The sequence below is a fragment of the Tupaia chinensis genome, unplaced genomic scaffold (genome assembly GCF_000334495.1).
Source record: "Tupaia chinensis unplaced genomic scaffold, TupChi_1.0 Scaffold000478_3, whole genome shotgun sequence".
In the NCBI taxonomy this organism is placed as follows: Eukaryota; Metazoa; Chordata; class Mammalia; order Scandentia; family Tupaiidae; genus Tupaia; species Tupaia belangeri.
In genome coordinates, this window is record NW_006159990.1 from 2,327,292 (window position 1) to 2,347,554 (window position 20,263).

The 20,263-nt window shown below is 35.9% G+C and overlaps 1 protein-coding gene across 4 annotated transcripts in view; it reads right to left on the reverse strand.

The window, feature by feature from the left end:
• Positions 1-19,194, reverse strand: part of MANEA (mannosidase endo-alpha) — a 35,409-nt gene extending 16,215 nt beyond the window's left edge. The window contains exons 1-2 of one of the 4 annotated variants that reach the window (XM_006156108.3): positions 19,093-19,194; positions 10,016-10,594 (exon numbers count right to left, since the gene is read on the reverse strand). In XM_006156108.3, coding sequence (XP_006156170.1) covers positions 10,016-10,559 — 544 coding nt within the window. In that variant the 5' untranslated portion in view covers positions 10,560-10,594; positions 19,093-19,194. Of the gene's footprint in view, positions 1-10,015; positions 10,598-11,829; positions 11,850-18,882; positions 19,017-19,092 lie in introns of those variants that run through there. The other 3 variants (XM_006156109.3, XM_006156111.3, XM_006156110.3) reach the window with 3 other exon arrangements.
• Between the last annotated feature and the right edge of the window lie 1,069 nt (positions 19,195-20,263).

Here is a 20,263-nt window from a genome sequence, read left to right on the forward strand (position 1 = left end):
CAACTGACTACCTGGGAGTCCAGCAACATAACCACTATCCTATCTACTGGTCCCAACCTGTCATACTTTTTAAGACTCTAGGGCCAGGATTCAAATCACCATCAGTCACATAAGATCCAGCTCCTCTAAAGGGTGCTTAACCACTGCTACAGGGCTAGCCTGAGAGATTTTTTATATTACAAAGAAAATAACCCTCCCTAAAGCTGCCCACTGAGTTTTGCAGCAGATAAAATATCAAAGATAGGGGCTGGCAGGTGGCTAGGTGGTTAAGGGTGCTGGACTCCCACATGGCTGACTACGGTTCGAGTTCCGGACCTGGCAGCTTGTTCTCTCTCTCTCTCTCTCTCTCTCTCATTTCCTCTCTGGTCAAATTGAAATAAATAAATGAATGAATAAATAAAGTTAAATAAAATAATTTAAATAAAAAAATTTTAAAAAGTACACTTTAAAAAAATATCAAAGATAAAACATCATTCAAAATAAAGGCTACAAACAAAACTTGAAAGAAATTATCACAAGCAGATCAATGCTATGAGAAATAACAAACTTTAAAGATAGACTAGATATGATACTAGAAAGATACTTGGATTTACACTGAAATATGGGGAACACAGAAAACGGAATACATTGTGTAATTGTTTTCATACTTTAGTAACTATAAAAGCTAATCTGTTTTTAAAAACCTGTGACTCATGAGCCAAATCATGAGTCAAATCTTCTAAGCCTTTTTTACATGTTATTTATGGTCATTTTCACACTATTAAAACAGACTTGAGTGGCAGAAACAGAATGGACTGCAAAATTAAAAATATGTACAAGCTGGTTCTATACAGAAAATATTTGTGGACCTCTGGTCTATAGTAATAATAGTAATGTATGGAGTTTTAGTTAATATAATAAGTATGACAATAATAGCAAACAGCATCAATAATAGCAAACAGTATGGTAGGGAGAAATTAGAAATATATGTGGTAAAACCTTAAATTATAAATTAAGTGCATATCTTCTGTGTTCAAACTCTGATTATATGAAGGTATATTTGGGAAACTCTAGGTTAAACAGCTCAAAACAAATAAAAAATTATAAATAACCAAATAATGCAGAATAAGCAGAATGATAAAAATTATTGAATTAGTCCAAAAGAGAAAATAAAGGGAAAAAAGAATGAAAGAAATATGAAGATGCTAACAAGATAGCTGATTTTAAGAAATCATTCATTCATTCTATGAATGACACAAAGAGAAAGTTAAAGAGAGAGAGACATAGGCCTAAGTAGGGTCCCCATACCACAATCCAATCCCCAGCCTCAGTCAGCTAGGATCACAGCATGTCTGACATGCACTCAGAATTTCTAGTACTTGAACCTATAAAGTCCCAGCATCAAGGAGTGTTGTACTACAGTTGTGCCACTGTGGTTGACCCCAAGATTGTAGATTTTAATCAATTTAATGATATAAAAATAATCACTTAAAGTAAAAATAATCTAATCACATTAATGCAAATGATCTATCCATACCAATTTAAAGATATAATTTTCAGATTGGATTTTTATCTTGCTTTTTTTTTTTTGTATTTTTTTGTTTTTGGGGGGCGTTTGCCATAAGGTATGTGCACTCACCAGAGAGAAACAGAGAGAGAGAGAAAGAGAGACACACACACAGTGAGCTGGAAAGTGAGAAATCATACCCCAGGAGGATAGCCATGCTGCAATCCCTTCTCCTCCACACTCCTCTTGGGATTTGAGGAACACATGCACATCTACCCAGCATGATTTTTCAAGTCACCAGATCTGGGACTTGAACTGTAGTCAGCCATGTGGGAATCAGCATCTTAACCACCATGGCACCTGCTGGCCTCAAATTGGATTTATTAAGAAAGCAAGATTCAACCACAGGACGTGTACAAAAACAAAACAAAACAAACAAATCAAAAGGAAAAACAAACAAACAAACAAACAAACAAAACCCTGAAGTATAAAGACAGAGATAAATTCAAAGAAAAATAATGAAAAAAGGTATACCCAAAAAACACTAATCAAAGAAAGCTTGGAACAATTACATTAATGCCACAGTAGAGTTCAGAACAAGATGAACAACAATTAAGAAAATTTTTCCTAATAAAAAAGAATTCGGTCATCGTAAATATAACAATCCTAGTTGCTTTTGTACCTAACAAAAGCTTCAATATAAAGCAAAAGCTGACAGATCTAAAAGGAGAAATATGTAAACTCACAATTATTCTTGGTCTTCAATATTTCTTTACCAGTAACTGATAGAACAATCCGGCAGAAAATCTGCAAGGATAGAGAAGACCTGAATACTACCACCAAGAACTTGAACTCATATTAGTAAGATTCTCCCTTCAACAATAAAAGAATATACGCTGTTTTCCAAAGAAAATTGATAAAACCTGACATTGTTTCACTGAACGTATAAATAACGTTACTAAAATCTTTTAGACAAATGACCAAGCAAAACAGGAGAAAAGAAACAAAGCATGAATGAATGAGACAACATTTATTCAGACTCCTGTTGGATTAGGTCCAGTACTAGCTTCTCATGGAAACAGGAAACCTGCGTGTGATTGTTTCATTGTACACTGAGATGCCGTCGATGCCTTGGTAGAAATGGGCTGTACAGTGGATGTAGAGCACTTGGGTCATCCTGGTACAACCCACTCCTCCCGCTCCTATCTGTGGAAGGATTGTATTCCACAAGGCTAGTCCCTGTATTCAGGAAGGTTGGGAACTACTGCTTTATAAAATACAAACTACCAAACCTCATCTAAAAAGGAATAGATAATCTAAATATACTGTATCTATTAAATTGTTTTAAAATATAAAAACACCAGGTTCACATGGTTTCACGGATGAACCCTACCAAACACGTAAGAATTATTTGGGCCAGCAGGTGGCACGGTGGTTAGGGTGGATGGACTACCACATGGTTGACGGCGGTTCAAGTCCTGGGCCTTGAGAGCTTGCTTTCTCACTTTCCTTCTCTTTGTCTCTCTCTGGTAAACTTCAATAATGATAATAATAATGATAACAATAACAATGGGCAAAATTAAATAATGATTTTTTAAGTAATTATTTCATCCATTCACATCTTTTAATTTGAGCATAGAGAGAGACACACACAGATAGAGAGAGGGAAAGTGAGAAAGTGAGCCCCCAAGTCCTAGGACTTGAATCGTGGTCAGTCATATGGGAGAGTCCAGCACCTTAACCACCATGCCACCTGCTGGTCCCAAAATAATTATTTTTTAAAAATGTAAGAATTACACAGGTTGAGCATCTCTAATCTGAAAATCCAAAATCCAAAATGCTCTAAAATCCAAAACTTTTGAGCACTAATGTGATAACATGAATGGAATATTTTACACCTGACCTCATGCGACTGGTCACAATTAAAACTCTGTAATACAAAAATATTGTATAGGGTCCAGAGAGTAATACAGCAGTAAAGCATGGAAATTCTTTGAGGCCATCCCACATTGGAAAGTTCCTGGTTCAAATACCAAAATTGTCCTATGTATGCCATTTATTTGCCTAAGACCCAGGTCTGGCTAAAGTCTGAATGTGGATCACTGCATCGAGATCTTGTTGTGGGTGTTGTCTTTCTCTTTTACTCAGACTCAGCCTCTCTAGCTCATAGAAGATATAAATGAATAAATACATTTTCAAAATGTTGAATAAAATTATCTTCAGGCTGTGCCTATAAAGTGTATACGAAACATAAATATATTTCATGTTATACCAGTTTCCATTCCCAAAATATATGATTATTTATACACAAATATCCCAAAATATGAAAAAAATCCAAAATCTCAAAATGTCTGATCGCAAGCATTCTGGATATAAGATACTCAATTTATGCCAACTCTACATAATCTCATCCAGAAAATAGAAGGCTTCTAAAGAAACATTATGCAGCCAGCACTACTCTAATAACAAAATAATAAAAAAGAACAAGAAAAACCACAGATATGTATTGCATATGAATGTGGACGGAAACAAAAATCCTTTAAAAAGATGAATAATAATAAAAAAAAATCCCCATCAATAAATGGGAAATTAACCAAATCTAGGAAAGTTTTATTCCAAAAATGTAAAGTTCAACACAACATTTGAAAATCAGTTCATACATATCACTACATGAAAAACTAAGGTGAGACAGATCATATTAATACATGCTGAAAAAGAATTTAATAACATCAACATGATCAAACTCTCAATACAAGGAATAGAAGTGAATCTCTTTGACTGACAAATGACACAAGAACTCTTCAGCTAACACAACACTAAATGGTGGAAGATTTTTTCTTCTAAGATTCAGAAAGTGTCAACGATATCCTTGCTCACAATTCTTATTCAATTAAATTGAGGGTTTGAAATTATGTGCCACTCTGAGTAGCATGATAAAACCTCATGTTGTCCAACCGTGTCCTACCTGAGATGTGCATCATCCCTTCATTCAGCACATCCACGCTGTACACTCTAGCTGCCTGTCATTCAGCTAGTAGCCTACTAGGTTAGAAGCCTGGAAAAACAGCATATATGGGGTTTAGCATGGATTCAGGCATCCACCAAGAGACTTTGAACATATTCCCTTCAGATTGGGAGGACAACTGTACAAGGTCAATATATTTTTTGAAAGTTGTGTTTTTATAAATAAGTGATGGGGGAAAAATACACAATTTTAAATAGTACTATTTACAATAGTACTGCCAAGGGGGAAAAAGGAATACTTTGGCTTAATATAATGAAACAAGTATAGGATCTGTAAACTAGAAATTATATAAACCTACAAAAAAATCTTAAAGCCCCAAACAAAGATATCACATTCATAAAATGGAAGATTCAAGCCATTATTGTTAAAAATTAAATTCAATAGTGTTACTATGTCAACTTTCCATCAAATGATCTATCAATTCAATGTAAGCTCAATTGAAATTCCACCAGGATATTCTGTAGATATGGACTAGGTGATTCTAAAATTTTTATGAAAAGATAGACAGATTAATTAAAATAGTCAAAGCAAAGCAATTTTGAACAGGAAAAAGCTTTTCATTTCAAGACCTATTAAAGAGCTACAATAATCAGGATAGGCTAGTACTGGAGATTGTACAGGCAAAAAGGATCAATGAATCATCCTGGAGTCTTTAAGTATCAATAAATCCAAACAAATATAGTTATCTGATTTCTTATAAAGGTGGAAGATCAACTTGATGGAAGCAGATAGTTTTCTTAACAAATAAAGCTGGAAAAACTGAATGTCTACACTTGAGTAGTAAGAAAGGCATGTCCATGTTCCACTGATAGAAACTGCTTATCAGAGTGTCTACAACCTTTTACAAGATGACATGATTTCAAGGAAACACAATTGCAAGGAACATAAAAAAGCAGGAAAGAAAAAGAAAAATAAAGTGCCAAGATATGAAGTAATCAATAGACTCACATAGTAAAACAACTAAGGCAATATAAAAGCTATATGGAATACTACCACAGATATAAATTTAAACTTAATGAAACAGTTACGTTAAGGCAAAATTTATGAGATCATGTTAAATATTAATAGGTACATTTAAACCTTAAAAATCTAGTTTATTTTTCTAAGTTACTTTAACCTCTATCTGTCCTACTTTTGCATATACATGTTGAATGCAGGAGATACAGAAAAAGAATTGGGAACTTACAAAACCAGGTATTATTTGCTTTCAGGTAACATTCAGAAAAGTAAACATACATAATGTTGATTTTTTTTAATAGTTTTGAAATAACTACAATGAAACCAAAGGAAAGACCAGGGTATTTGACTAATTCATCTAAATGTCCACAGAATCTATTACAAGATTGGAACACGGTGAAAAGTCAATAAATATTTAGTGTTAAACTGAAGGACAGAAAAAAAATATTATGCTTTGCTAAGGATTCTTTTCTATTTTTGCCATAACTAATTATCACAAATTTAGTGTTTAAAACAATATAACTTTACCTTACAGTTTTGTAGGTGACATGTAGCTTTTTTTAAAGGAATTATTTTATTTAACTTCATGTATGTATGCATGTATATTAAAAATCTGACCAGAGAGGGACACAGCGAGAGAGAAAGAGAGAGAGAGAGAGACAAAGAGAGAAAAAGTGAGAAACCAAGATGCCAGATCCAGGACTTGTACTGCGGTTCGCCATTTGGGAGTTTGGGATCCTTAACCACCATGCCACCTGCTGGCCCCCACTGACATGGATCTTGAGAGGCTAAGTTCAGTAATAAGGGCACTAAATTCCTTTCTGGAGGCTCTAGGAAAGAATTAATTTCTTTGTCGTTCAAGCTTGTAGACACCATCACTTCAGCTCATGAACTAAACCTATCTTAAACCCTTAACCCGTCTTCGAAGACAACACAGCAAGTCCAGTTCCTTTCACATTGTATCTCTTTTACTGTTTTTTCTTCTTCTTCTATTCGGATTTGACTACCCTGACCAAAATAATGCAGGACAACGCCATCTCATGGTCAGTTTAGCAGCCTTTGATATCTACAACCCAAATTTCCTTTGCTTTATAAATGAATATAGTCACAGATTCTGGGGATTAGGATGTGGACATTTTGGGTACCATTAGTCTGACTATCCCACTGAGGATTTAGAAAACTATTGATATATGAAAAATATAAAGGTATCCATTTGACAACTTACAATGATAAGGCTAAGTTATCTACAAGGAATAGAAAGTATGAGTGATCCTTTGCTTAAAAGACTTGAACACAAACCTATCATAATGTTATTATAATATAGCTGATATAACAATAACTGAATTTTAAACATAATACTAATACCAATATTTATCATTCTTTTCAACAGAAAAGTTGGATGATTAGAATTTATTCTCACAGCACTTCTAATTGTAAAAGCAGGAAATCAATTTGTATACTGTGATATAACAGTATAATTACTTCACACAGCAATTTAACTTAAGATTTAAAAAAAAAGTCATATTAAAAATCTGACCAGAGAGGGACACAGCGAGAGAGAAAGAGAGAGAGAGAGAGACAAAGAGAGAAAAAGTGAGAAACCAAGATGCCAGATCCAGGACTTGTACTGCGGTTCGCCATTTGGGAGTTTGGGATCCTTAACCACCATGCCACCTGCTGGCCCCCACTGACATGGATCTTGAGAGGCTAAGTTCAGTAATAAGGGCACTAAATTCCTTTCTGGAGGCTCTAGGAAAGAATTCATTTCTTTGTCGTTCAGGCTTGTAGACACCATCACTTTAGCTCATGAACTAAACCTATCTTAAACCCTTAACCCGTCTTCGAAGACAACACAGCAAGTCCAGTTCCTTTCACATTGTATCTCTTTTACTGTTTTTCTTCTTCTTCTATTAGGATTTGACTACCCTGACCACAAGTAACATATTTGCAACAGTGAAACTATCGACATTATTACTGTTACTGCTTAGGAATAATTAATCCTTATATACATGATACAAATGCTGAACATCTCTTATCTGAAATGTGTGGAATTGGAAGTGTTTCAGATTTTGGATTTTTTTCAGATTCTGGAATATTTGCATGTACCTAGTGAGATATCTTAAAGATGAAAATTTAAAAAACAAAATTTATTTTTCATATACATCTTAGAGCCTAAAGATAATTTTATAAAGTATTTTTATATTTTAGTGTTTTAAGTACAGTCACATGAGGTTAAGTGACTAGAGTTAAAAGTTTCCATTTGTGGAGTCATGTTGGTGCTCAAAAATTTTGATTTGGAGCATTTTAGATACTGAATTGTTGAATTAGGGATGCTCAGCATGTAGTAATAAGATAGTACATGGGGAAAAGATTTTTATAAATATTAGGCGCATAGCTAAGTGTGAATTGAAATCTCTTTCTAATTCAAACTATATTATATACAGTATGACATTTATATATTATATATAACATTTACACATTTATTATAAATATACATACTTATGTTTATATGTTATAAACATACATGTAAATACAATGATTATATTTATAACTGAGGAAAAATCTTTCACTGTTTACATTCAATTGTATAAAGAGAATTAAAATTTCCAAAAACAAATTACTTTCTTTGTCAATCAAGCAAAGGTTTTTAAATTTTGTTTTATTGCCAGATGTTGTGTGTGCTCTCCAGAGAGAGAGAGAGAAAGTAAGTACCCCCACAATAAGGTATGATCACACCACCACCCTCTTCCTCCATTTTTCCATCCTGTCAGGATTTGGGGCATGCATATACATATGCTGTGTGTTTTTCAAGTTGAAGGGCCAGGGGTCAAACTAAGGTCAGTCATGAAATCTGGCTCCCAATGCAGAGCAATGAATAACTACACTATGAGGTCAGCCCAATCAAACTTGTGATAGACAAAACAAGGCAGTATTCAAAAAAAAAAAAGATAAAGACTTGAAATATAATTTTTCAATGAAAAAATATTAGAAAAGGTTCTTCCCTCAAAAGTAGATTAGTAAATATAGATATACACATACATACTCACCACATAGAAGAAAATGTATCTAGACTTACCAAGCCTATTTTGGTAATAATACCAAGCCTATTTCTGTCATAATCCAGACAGAACACAGAAACTAGAGTTATAAGTATATACCAGAAAGTGCAATTTTCATAAATAGTTGGAAGAACAGTTATTTTCCAAAAGAAAAACAAGTAATCTTGTACACTGGATGCAGATTCACAGAATTCTACATTGATTTCTTCAAAGAGCCTGGCATTTCTCTTTAGTGAGTTCATGTCTTCATGGAAAGCTAGAAAAATGTGACACCTGAGTTTCTGTGGCTCTACTGCTACAGGCCTTGACAAGACAAATGCAACTGAAACAGGAAGGTTTTACAGAGTATATTAACAACACTGTAGACTTCTCAGGCTCTAAATTCTGTATTTTCATATACTTAGCCTAAAAATATGTAATAAGTGATGGAAAGGAAGGATGGACAACATAAATGAGGTAGGAACAACAGTAATCACTAATAAAGTCTCACCAGTTAATTTAAAGATGGACATTTTAAACTTATGAGCAATTACAAAATAAATATGGGTTCATCAGAAAAGTCATGGCATGTTTTTCTATGGAAAAATGTGTCATGACTTTTCCAATGACCCAATAAAATAAAAACATACTTGTTTTTGTTCGTTTGTTTGTTTTGTTTTGTTTTGGAGGGAGAGGTTTTTGCTATAGGGCACAGGCACTCTCCAGGAAGATAAAGACAGAAACAGAGAGTTAGAAAGCGAGAAATCATCCCCCATGGGGGATGGCCACACCCAAACCCCCAAAATAAAGAAACCTGGGCATGCACGCATACTCCCCCAGCATGAGTTTAAGCCACTGGGTCCAGGACTCAAACTGTGGTCAACTACATGGGAGTACAGCGACGTAGCCATTACACCATCTGCTGGTCCCCAATGCCTGTCTTTATAGTCTGGCTTACAACACTAAACATTAGATAGCCCATACAAATGACTGATTTATTGGATATAGTTAACAACATAGGTATATCTCAAAATACTGTGCTTATTAGTAAAAGAAACACACACACACAAACACACATACTGGAAGATACTCCTCATATGGTAACAAAACACTAACAAACACTGTATGAAATCAGATTCATAGTTCCTGGGTGGGGTAAGGGAATGAGGCTAAATAAGGGAAACATGATAAAACATTCTAGATGATAGAAATATTTTACTTCTTGACTAAGGTTGTATTTAAAAAGGTGCAAATCTTTGAGAAACATCAATTGATTTCTATTCTTAAAGAGAGAACTCAAATCCCTCAATATTTAGAAATAAAAAATATACTTTCATGGCAGAGTTGAAAGGTGCTTGCCTGGATTTAACAAATATATACGGTTTAACTTGGACACATGAGTTTACCAATATATTATAGTTAATAACAATGTGAAGCCTAGTAATTTAACGTTCTAGAAAAAGTTTTCATATACATACATACAATCACATCCATACATAAAATAATTACCAATTGAAGCTGAGCGCATTTGTCTCATGTGGGTTTCTATGACAGAGGGATCCCGAGAGCTGTAACTTCCAAGTTCAGGATAAAAGCTGGCGCCAATGTCATCTGGAGGGTTGTGTCTCCCTTGTGGATAATTCTTGGCAATTCTAGGGTCCCAATGTTCCAAGACGGGATGGTCCCAATGAATATATTTACCATCAAATTGTGGATTTCCATACCAACTGTAATAAAATACATGTAAATAATAATTCAGAGGTGGTAATTCTTCCAGGTTAAGTTCAGAGGCTTTGGAAGGTTTCATCGTGATTTCCACACTTTTGGAACTCTTTGTGTTTGTTTCTCTGTTGATTCTGTCACTTTCTTTTAAATCAAAATTTTTCTTCAAGTGAATAGTTCGTTGATGTAGCTCTGGAAGAAGGTCAAGTCCAAAAGGAGCTCCAAATGTAGCTGTATTTGGTCTCAGTACTTTTAAACCCATCATCAGAGAGAAAATAAATAGAATAAAAAGTGACAAAATGATGCAAGTCCTCCTCCGAAACTTCGCCATGATGACATACTTTAAACTCCAAAATAGTGAATGATCTGCTGCAATTTATTGAAAAAGATAATTAGTACGTGACCTCAAAATATTTTCCAATGTAGTAAAAATAAAAACTAAAATCCATAAAGTTTGTTATATTGAAAAGTTACAAAAGTACATTATTGGGGCCAGCAGGTGGCATGGTGGTTAAGTGTGCTGGACTCCCACATTGCCGAGTGCAGTTTGAGTTCTGGACCTGATGGTTTGCTTTCTCTCTTTCTCCCTCTCTTTCTCTCACACTGTCCCTCTCTGGACAAATTAAATAAATAAATAAATAAAGTTAAATAAAATAATTCTTCAAAAAAGTAATTATGATATTAATTACTAACATCAAATATTGATGTCTGTTAAAGAATCTATGTGATTAGAAAAAATGGCAGTATTGATTTGGAAATATCACCATTTGTATGTCAATTACATTTAGTCAGATATACTTTTTGGGGGTTTTATTTAAGAAAAATGAATATATTTTTAATATTTGAACAGATTTTGTATCTACTAAATTTTTTAAAGAAGTTTTTGCCTTGGGGTGTGTGTGCTCATGAGGGAGAGAGTGAGGAACAGTGAGAAATAATCCCCCACTGGGAGATGGCTACGCTGCAATACCTTCTCCTTGATTCTGCTCCCAGGATCTTGGATATGCATGCACACATGCCCTGCATGATTTTCAAGCCACTGGTCTGGGATTCAAACTACAGTCAGCCACATGGAGGTCCAGTGGCATAATCATTATGCCATCTGTTAATGTGTACTGAATTTATTTAAATAAATATGGCATGTGTATGTGCACATGTATTTATTTGTGTGTATACATGTATACTATATATATATATATATATATAATACAATATAAAATGTACAGATATATAAATGCATGTATGTACACATTTTTTTAGAGAGAGATTTTTGGTATAGAGCACATGCACTCACCAGAGAGACAGAGAGAGACAAAGACAGAAAGCAAAAAATCACCACCCCCCCTCCTCCACCAGGGGACAGGGCCAAGTCACAATCCCTTCTCCTCCATTCTCCTCTCACGGTTTTGGGCACGCACATATAAGTACCCGGTATGAATTTAAGCTGCTGGGTCCAGGATCCAAACCACGGTCAACTATGTGGGAGTTCAGCAAAGTAACCTTTACACTATCTGCTGGTCTCTGTATGTGCACATAATAAACCTCCCAATCAACAAAACTGAGGAAACAATATTGATCGTTAAAACTTCTCTTGACACTACCTGGTGTCCTAACTCTTCTCCATCTCTGCATTCCATCATATCAATTTTCTCTTTCTCTAACAAAAAGCCATGAAAATGGACTGTTAGCAAAGAAATTGGCACATGGGTCTAGAATTTTTATTTAGTAGCCATATTAATATATTGGCTTAGTAAAAATCGTGTCATAGCAAATACCCTCCTTAAATGTTGAAAATAAGACGATCAAAATATCACTTTCTACTCTTCAAGTTTCTAAGGATAGCCTCCCATAAATATTTTATTACATATATATATGTCTGTGTGTGTGTATGTATTTATTTATTTACACATACTTTTTTGTTTGTTTGTTTGCCAGAGACCGTGTGCACTCACTGTAGAGAGTCAGAGAAAGAAAGAAGGAGAAAGTACCACCCATGGGGAATAGTTGCACCACAATAATTTCTCCTCCATATTTCATTTCTCTCAGGATTTTGGGCATGTATGCACACATACCTGGAGTGTTTTTCAAGCCACCAAGTCCAGGTCTCAAACTATGCAGTCAGTACTATGGGATATAGCCCCCTTAACCCTCAAGCCACAGGCCTAATATTTTTACAGTATTGTTGCATGAATACACTGTGACCACACCAACAAGCTTGACTCATTAAACTATACTGTGTAATCAATAAAATAAAGCAGAAGCTAAAAGAATTCTTGTAAAAATAAACACAATTGATTTTAAAGTGACACATAGTTGAATCTATACTCCTAGGAACAAACAATTTCATTTTCTTTGCTTGAAATACCAAAATAATCTAGAAAATGAGAAGTAAAAGATGCATAATTCAGTTAAACTAAACAGCTGTATTACGCTAACAAATTATGTTAGGTGTCACATGAAATAAGTTGATTGGTAATACATAGTTCTTATCTTCAAGATATTTAGAAATGAAGACAGGAACAAAATAACTACACAATGGACAAAACAAAACAAAAAACTAGCAGTAGCAACTCCTTATCAATCAATAATTTCTCAGAATAGAAATGAAATAAAACCCTCACTCAAAAGCATAGAGTATCTAAGTGGATAAAAAAAACAAGACCCAATTGTATGATGGACTGAATTTCACTTTAGATTGAGGTATACACATAGCCTGAAAGTAAAGAAATGAAAAAAACTATTCCTTACAAATAGTAACCGAAGAAAACAGGGGTGGCTATACTCATGAGACAAATAGTCTAAATCAAAACCTGTCACAAGACAAATATGATCATTACATAATGATAAAAGGTCAATTCAACAGAAAGATATTAATAGTTATAAATGTATCAGAACACCTAAAGACATAACATACCAGCAGATCTGAAGGAAGAAATACCAACACAAAAATAAAAACTGTCAATATTTACTTTAAATAATGGATAGAACCTATGCATACCACTGATTTTTTTAATATCAAAATAAATAAATGAAATAAGAAACAGTCTCTCATTTTGTCAACTATTAAATTGAAGTGGAATGATAGTATCAAAATATCACTACTTAGCAACTACTAGAATGCTATGATCAAATGCATTCCCCAAAATGTATAGGTTGGAGACTTATCCCTATGTTGGTGATACTGGAGAAGGAACCTAAAGGATGCTCCAGCCTCATGAATAGACTAATGTTGATTTAAAGGGCTTGGGTGAGTTAATTTGCTGTCAGGCCACATAGCATAAAAGCGTCATCTCAGAAGCAGAGTGCAACCCTCACCAGATAGCGAAACATGCTGGTTTCCTGATCTCAGACTTCCGAGCCTCCCACATTCTTAAGAAATAAATGTGAACTCTTTTAAAGTTATCCATTCTCGGTATTTTTTTACAGCAGCACAAGCAGGACTAAAACACAGAATAACAACTGTTACAGGTACAGAATTACCAGTGGATACTAAACGAAAGAGGAGAAGTTTGAAGATAAACAGGATAACTCCATACTGGTAAAGTGTTTCTCTAGAAAATATTCAATTAATTACAAAGGGAAACATAACAAACACCAACTTAAACAAGTTAACAAAGTTAACTTCATCAATTTTGAAAAGATACAATTATGAGTCTCCAGAAAAGATGTCTGAGAAGGATACAGCTTCAATGCTGTGGTAGCTGTGTCAAATTAATCCAGATCTAATCATGAGGAAACGTCAGATAAGACATGTATATTGATGTACACATATATCTGTATACACGTGTATTACATATAATGTATACTTATATACAGTACAACATATGAGTGAGTGGGGGGGTATATAAAATAAGCACATATGCTAAAACATTATAATCTGGAGAGTCTGTAGGAAACAGAGAATTTACTCAACTGTACTATTTTTATCACTTTCTGTAAAATTATTGAAAATTTTAAAAGAAAAAAAAAAGAGCCCTCCTCACAAATTAGAGGACATGAGCTATTAGCATAATAGCTGCTTATTTCTGAGAAGTGCCAAACTCATATAGTCAAGTCCTTCAAGGGCTGCACTGCAGGTGACATTTTTATATATGGAACGTGCCATTCCATTGCATTAGATAAGAGAGTAAAGGAAGGTTATGACCACTTTGGCCTGCCTCTTTAATTTGTTGCCCTGACATTTCCAAGTTATTGAAATAATGATAAATCCTTCCCTTTAGCTTAAAGAAAGAAGACATAAAGAAGAAAAACTAATTCTGTGGACATCATTTCATTCCAACTACATTAAAGCTACACACAGAGGAAGGAAATACAATTAAACACACATAATTATTACCTTTGGGCAAGTAAACACTAGTATTTCCTTACCTTATCTTCTAAAATTAGGACATAATACTTCATAAGGAACATTTATCTGTGTTAGGTATCTTATAAAGAAATAATCGGCGGTAATGATTGTTGAAGAGTCGTAGAAAATGGAGAAAATAGCTACTGATTTAGAAATTAGTAAGACATTGACTCAGCTAAGGGATGAGCTGGTAGATGCATCAGGATATATAATGAAGAGAATCTTGATCTTGAAATCTGAAGATTAAGTTCAGTCAGCCATGTTGGCCTACATGTGTGATCCTGAGTAAACTTCACTACATCTTTTGGCAAAGCTGTTCTGCAAACCAGGCATAACAATGTTTGTGAAACAAACTCTACAAGAGTAATATCTTAATCAGATGCTCAATACTGTTGGGTTCTATTAGAATGTATAAAGACTACATTTCTGGACTTCCTTTTTTTTTTTTTTTGGAGAGGTTTTTTCGCTATAGGGCGCATGCACTCGCCAGACAGAGAGAGACAGAGACAGAAAGTGAGAAATCACCCCCCCAGAGGGGATGGCCACGCCGCAATCCCTTCTCTTCCATTCTCCTCTCGGGATCTTGGGCATGCATGCACACGTGCCTGGTGTGAGTTTTAAGTCACCGGGTCCAGTGGGAGTCCAGCAACATAGCCATTATGCTAACTGCTGGTCCCTACATTTCTGGACTTTCAGGAACAATGTAGTAAGGAATATAAAACACATAAAAATAAATTGCATGATGTATAATATATAAAGTAAGAAATACAGATTTTAAAAGTAGATTATTTAATAGTAGAATACATATGAGTTATTTTTCACTCTGGAATCAAAATTATCAGAATTTAAGAATAAATGTACATAAATATAGGAGACAAATAGCCGAACCTTTTTTTGTTTATGTTTGTTAGATTCATTTTCCAGATCTATGCATGAGTACAAAACACAAAATGTCTGTTTATGGAAGCTGCCTGTTTTTTCTATTGCCTATAAATGTAATTTATTAAGCTGATCCCATTTTTGTTCAGTATTACTTCATTCATTAAAAGGTTTAGTTATCATATCACTATACATGATCTACCAGCTCAGTATTCAGAGATGAACCACTGGCTCTAACCCAGCCACCATTTCTCAGCGTTAGTAATAAGTAATCTCAGCCTATCAAAAGGCAGATCATTTGTGACTAAAAGTATAGTTCAGCAGTTTGAATGTCTCAATTCAAACTCCAGTTGTGCCATTTTTTAGTTACTTGACCTATAAAAGTGACTGACCTTTCTGTGCTTTTGTTCTCATTTAAAAAATGAGTTATTACCTCACTCACAGGATTTTACGGGGATGAAATGCATTAATATTGTAAAACTCTTAGAACCACATCTGGCTTCATACTAAATAAATATGACCAATTATTTATGATGATGACATTGATTATTAAAGATCAGTGTCTGGAAAGCAATTAAAAATCAGCACGCTTTATTCTAAATGCTCATTCTATTTAATTCAAAGATGAGATGCTGCCTCCTCTTCCTGATACTTGTAATGATTCCAGAGTGAAAAGTACTCTCTCATATTCTGCACTATAAAGTATTATTTACTTTTTAAATTTGTATTTCTGACATTATGTATTACACATCATGCTATTTATTTACATGTTTTATATCTCCACTAGATTACTTCTTAAGGTCCAGAAATGCAGTATTTATCTTTATACTCTAATAGAGTCGAATACACCTTACGCAAAGTCAGTGACTATTTTCAGTTTAAACAACTGATCTTCTGGTCCTGTTGTTTTCGACATGTGTATATATTTGGGCAGTATATGTACAGATAGATTCTAGTGACCTACTGACTATATACGCATCTGATATGCTTTCAGTCAACACTGAACAGTTACACAGCATATAGAAATAATCTTTTTTTTTTTTTGAGAGGTTTTTGTTACAGGGCACGTGTACTTGCCAGAGAGAGACACAGAAAGTGAGAAATCATCCCCCTGGGGTGATGGCCATGCCACAATCCCTTATCTTCCACTATCCTCTCGGGATCTTGGGCACATACACACAAGCACGCCATGTGAGTTTAAGCTGCTGGGTCCAGGACACGAACTGTGGTCGACTATGTGGGAGTTCAGCGACATAGCCATTACGCTAACTGCTGGTCCCTATAGAATATTTTTGCTATAGGGTACGTGGGCTCACCAGAGAGACAGAGACAAAGAGACAGAAAGTGAGAAACTACCCTCAGGGGGGATGGCCATGCCAGAATCCTCTCTCTTCCATTGTCCTTTTGGGATTTTGGGCATGCATGCACATTGAGTTTCAAAGCATCAGGTCTGGGACTCAAACTGCAATCGAATACATAGTAGTCCAGTGACATAACCATTATGTCACCCACTGGTCCCAATCTAATGATTTAAAAAATTCTTTTTAATAAAAATGTTCTTCTACATCAGAAAACCATAATGACCCCTGAAATACCTAAAACATTTGAGGATCTTTTTCACAGGATTAAAGGAACTACTTATTTAACTTCAACAACAAATTTTCGGACATCAATCTAAGAGAAGAAACTACAATTACAGATGAATAGGTTCCCAAGTAAGAACCTACTTAAATAATGGGCTATTGAAAGAAGTGTTTTTCTCTATAAGGACAGTTTACATTATTCATAACAGATTGTCTTGAAATAATTTATATTTTTAAGCTTATGCTTTTAATCTTTTGATAATTAACTTGGAGGTCTAAAGAGGTATAATAAAAGTTATAAAGTTATTACACGTTCTCAGCTAATTAAATGATATAAGAGACCCTGAAACAGTATAAAATCAACTATTTAAGAAAGTATTTGCTATAATCACGTGATTAAGAATAGCCAAAATAGTACCTTTTAATTATTATTAGGCAATTCGATTACAGTCTGTGGTGCTTTTTTTTCCTCGACATTGTTTTTTTCTAATTTTATTTTGTTTGAAACCACTTGAGATAAATGTAACTAATAATAGAACACACATCTAGAACTTCAGTTTCTTCCTCAAGGTGTCCTTGCCCAGGTCAGGGTTATTGTAAACAATTGCACCCTCCAGTTAAAAGAAACTCAGTTAGACAACAACCTCATTCTTTCATTTTGATCTTCCCAACAATCTGTGAAGTAGTAGAACTTTTTAAAACCATTTAATAGATCATGAAACTGAGCACAGTAATGGTAACTTTAAAGTCTGGGCTAGCAAGTGGCTAAGCAATCTGTATGAGGTTAAGCAACTAGCAAGGGGTAGAAGAAGTGGTTCTAGAACCCAGGCTCTTACCCCCAGGGTAGTCTGCCTTCCCACAAGATACAGGACAAATCAACTTTCAAGAATTTACCACAGAAAATATTTTGTGACTTGGATGAAAGCTGCTTACACGTGACCATAGTTTCTTTGAGTATAGACTTAAAAACCAATTAACTGTTACCTACTTAACTGTAGCCCATACAATCCAAAGGCAGGTTTATTCTATTTACTTTCTGTTCACGCGTATTTATCAAGTAAATAACAACCACTGTAGACATGGTTTATGAGTAAGGCCTGAATATCCACAAAATTTACAGGCCTCCATTGTTTTTTCAGTTCAATATGAACAGAGTAACATGGGGTCAGAAAAGGGACTTGAAAACATGACTTAGTATCCCCAATACCTAGTTTTAGTTTGTACGTTTCTTTCGAACTAATGCTTACTTTGCTATGAACAGCCATTCCCGTCCCGTTATTTTATTTGTTTTAAAGTTCACATGATAACATTATCCTCCCTTATTTTTTAAGCTCTTTAAGATTTTCTCCTAACACTTATCCGTAGGATCTTGCACTAATAAAATTAAGCAAACTGTTTTAACTGCCTGTACGTCAAGCTTCCCTTTGGAAAACGGTAAAACGCCACCACTCGTCCAGCACAGACGCATCCTGACACTCAGCGAAGGGCATCAGTTTATGACAGTGGCGGCGCGATCGCAGGTGCATGGAAACCCTTCCCCTCGCTGGCCTCGCCTTCCTGCTCGCTTCTCCCCTCGCCCAAAGGTGCAGGGAGCCCGGCGACTGCGACCTTCCCGCCAGGGCCGGCCCGGTAGCCACTGGCCCTTCACTATCCGCGTCAGCTAAAGGCCTAGACACAGAGCGTACAAGGACAGGGATGAAAAAGGCTTCTTTTGTCTCTAAATTCCCAACTTGCTGGAAAGAGGTGGAACAACAGCGGCGATAGGAGCGTCCGCTCCAAAGAGGAGGCGAAAACGAGGCCTGTGGGGTCGGGGTAAAGCAGGGTAAAAAGGCAATAAAACTAACCCAGACAAAAATCAGGGCTAAGAGTGGCAGGATCAGCCGCCTAGGGGTCCCGAGGCTCTGATCTCTGTGCAGCCCACGATGTCGCCCGAGGGGCGCGAGGTCAAAGGGCGTCGGCAGGAAAGCGGCGAGCAGATTGGCTGGTGGGCCAGCACGAAAAAAAGTGCCCGCCCGCCGCGGCGTACGTGGGGCCCTGCCCCGGCAGCTACTCACCGGGGCCTGGGCGCTGACCACCACCAAGGGTTCGCAGACTCGGCAGAGGCAAGGAGTACAGAGAAAGCCGACCGCCCACTCGCTGCGGGCCCGAACAGCCCCGCCTCCCAAAAGGCGCGCGCAGGGCGTTCCGGAAGCCCCGAGGGGGCGGGGCGAGGACGGAGCCGGCCGAGGGGGCGGGGCAAGGGTCCTCCTGGCACTAGTCCTGGGCTCCCTGGGGCGTGGGGGGCTCGGAGCAGAGGGTGCACTTCGGAGCCTGCCAGGCGAGTAGAGAAAAAGCGTGGGTCGGGGTCAGGCTGGACTCTGAGTTTTCTGCAACCGATGACTGACCCCTCTAAGGCTCATCCGGGAAGCTCTAATAGAGGTCAAAGGGTTCTTTGGGGGGATAGGAGGAGAGTTTAATGCTAGGCGTTCAGAGTTACTTTTAACTGGAGTGCACTGCTTGTTTACAAACTTTGTATGTTAAAGGAGTGTTTTTGCCTTTTTAGAGAATGGAACTTGACTTGGAAGTCCGAGGTAGACAAAAATGACGTTGTAAACCTGCACATGTATTCTATAAAATTACATTTTACTGCAGTACCTTAACAGAAATAATTGAGAATAAGGCAGGTGTAAAGAAAAGTAAATTTTGAAGTAGAGCTTACGCTGAAGGTTTCTATCTTACATCAGCCTTAGTAGTCAAGAGAATTCTCTCTTGTTATGGATACATAGTAACAAGGAAATCCTGAATCACAAGCTGGAATTTAGTGATGCATGCGAAGAGTTTTGTCAGAGACTAGAATTTCCTAATTTGAACAATTTTTTAAAGATTTTCTTAAAATGTCACTGGATTTTTAAAAATAAATTTTAATTTTGAAATATATTTATGAGTATATGTCATATGTACACATTTTAAGGAATAATAATAAAATACCCACGCACCTACTACGAATCTTAACTGTTTTGAAGCCTAGCCTTCTGTGAAGGTTTCCAAAAGCATCTCCTTTCATTGCTGAATTTTGTATCACTCATTCCCTTGCTTGTTTGGAAATAGTTATACATGTACAATGTCCTAAAAATACTTATATTTTAAGTAAATAAATGAGTCTTACTCCACTTCCCCCTTCAACTTCTTTTTTCCGATACATTTAGGTTTTGAGGTTCAGGTATATAAAGAACCATTTCACATCAG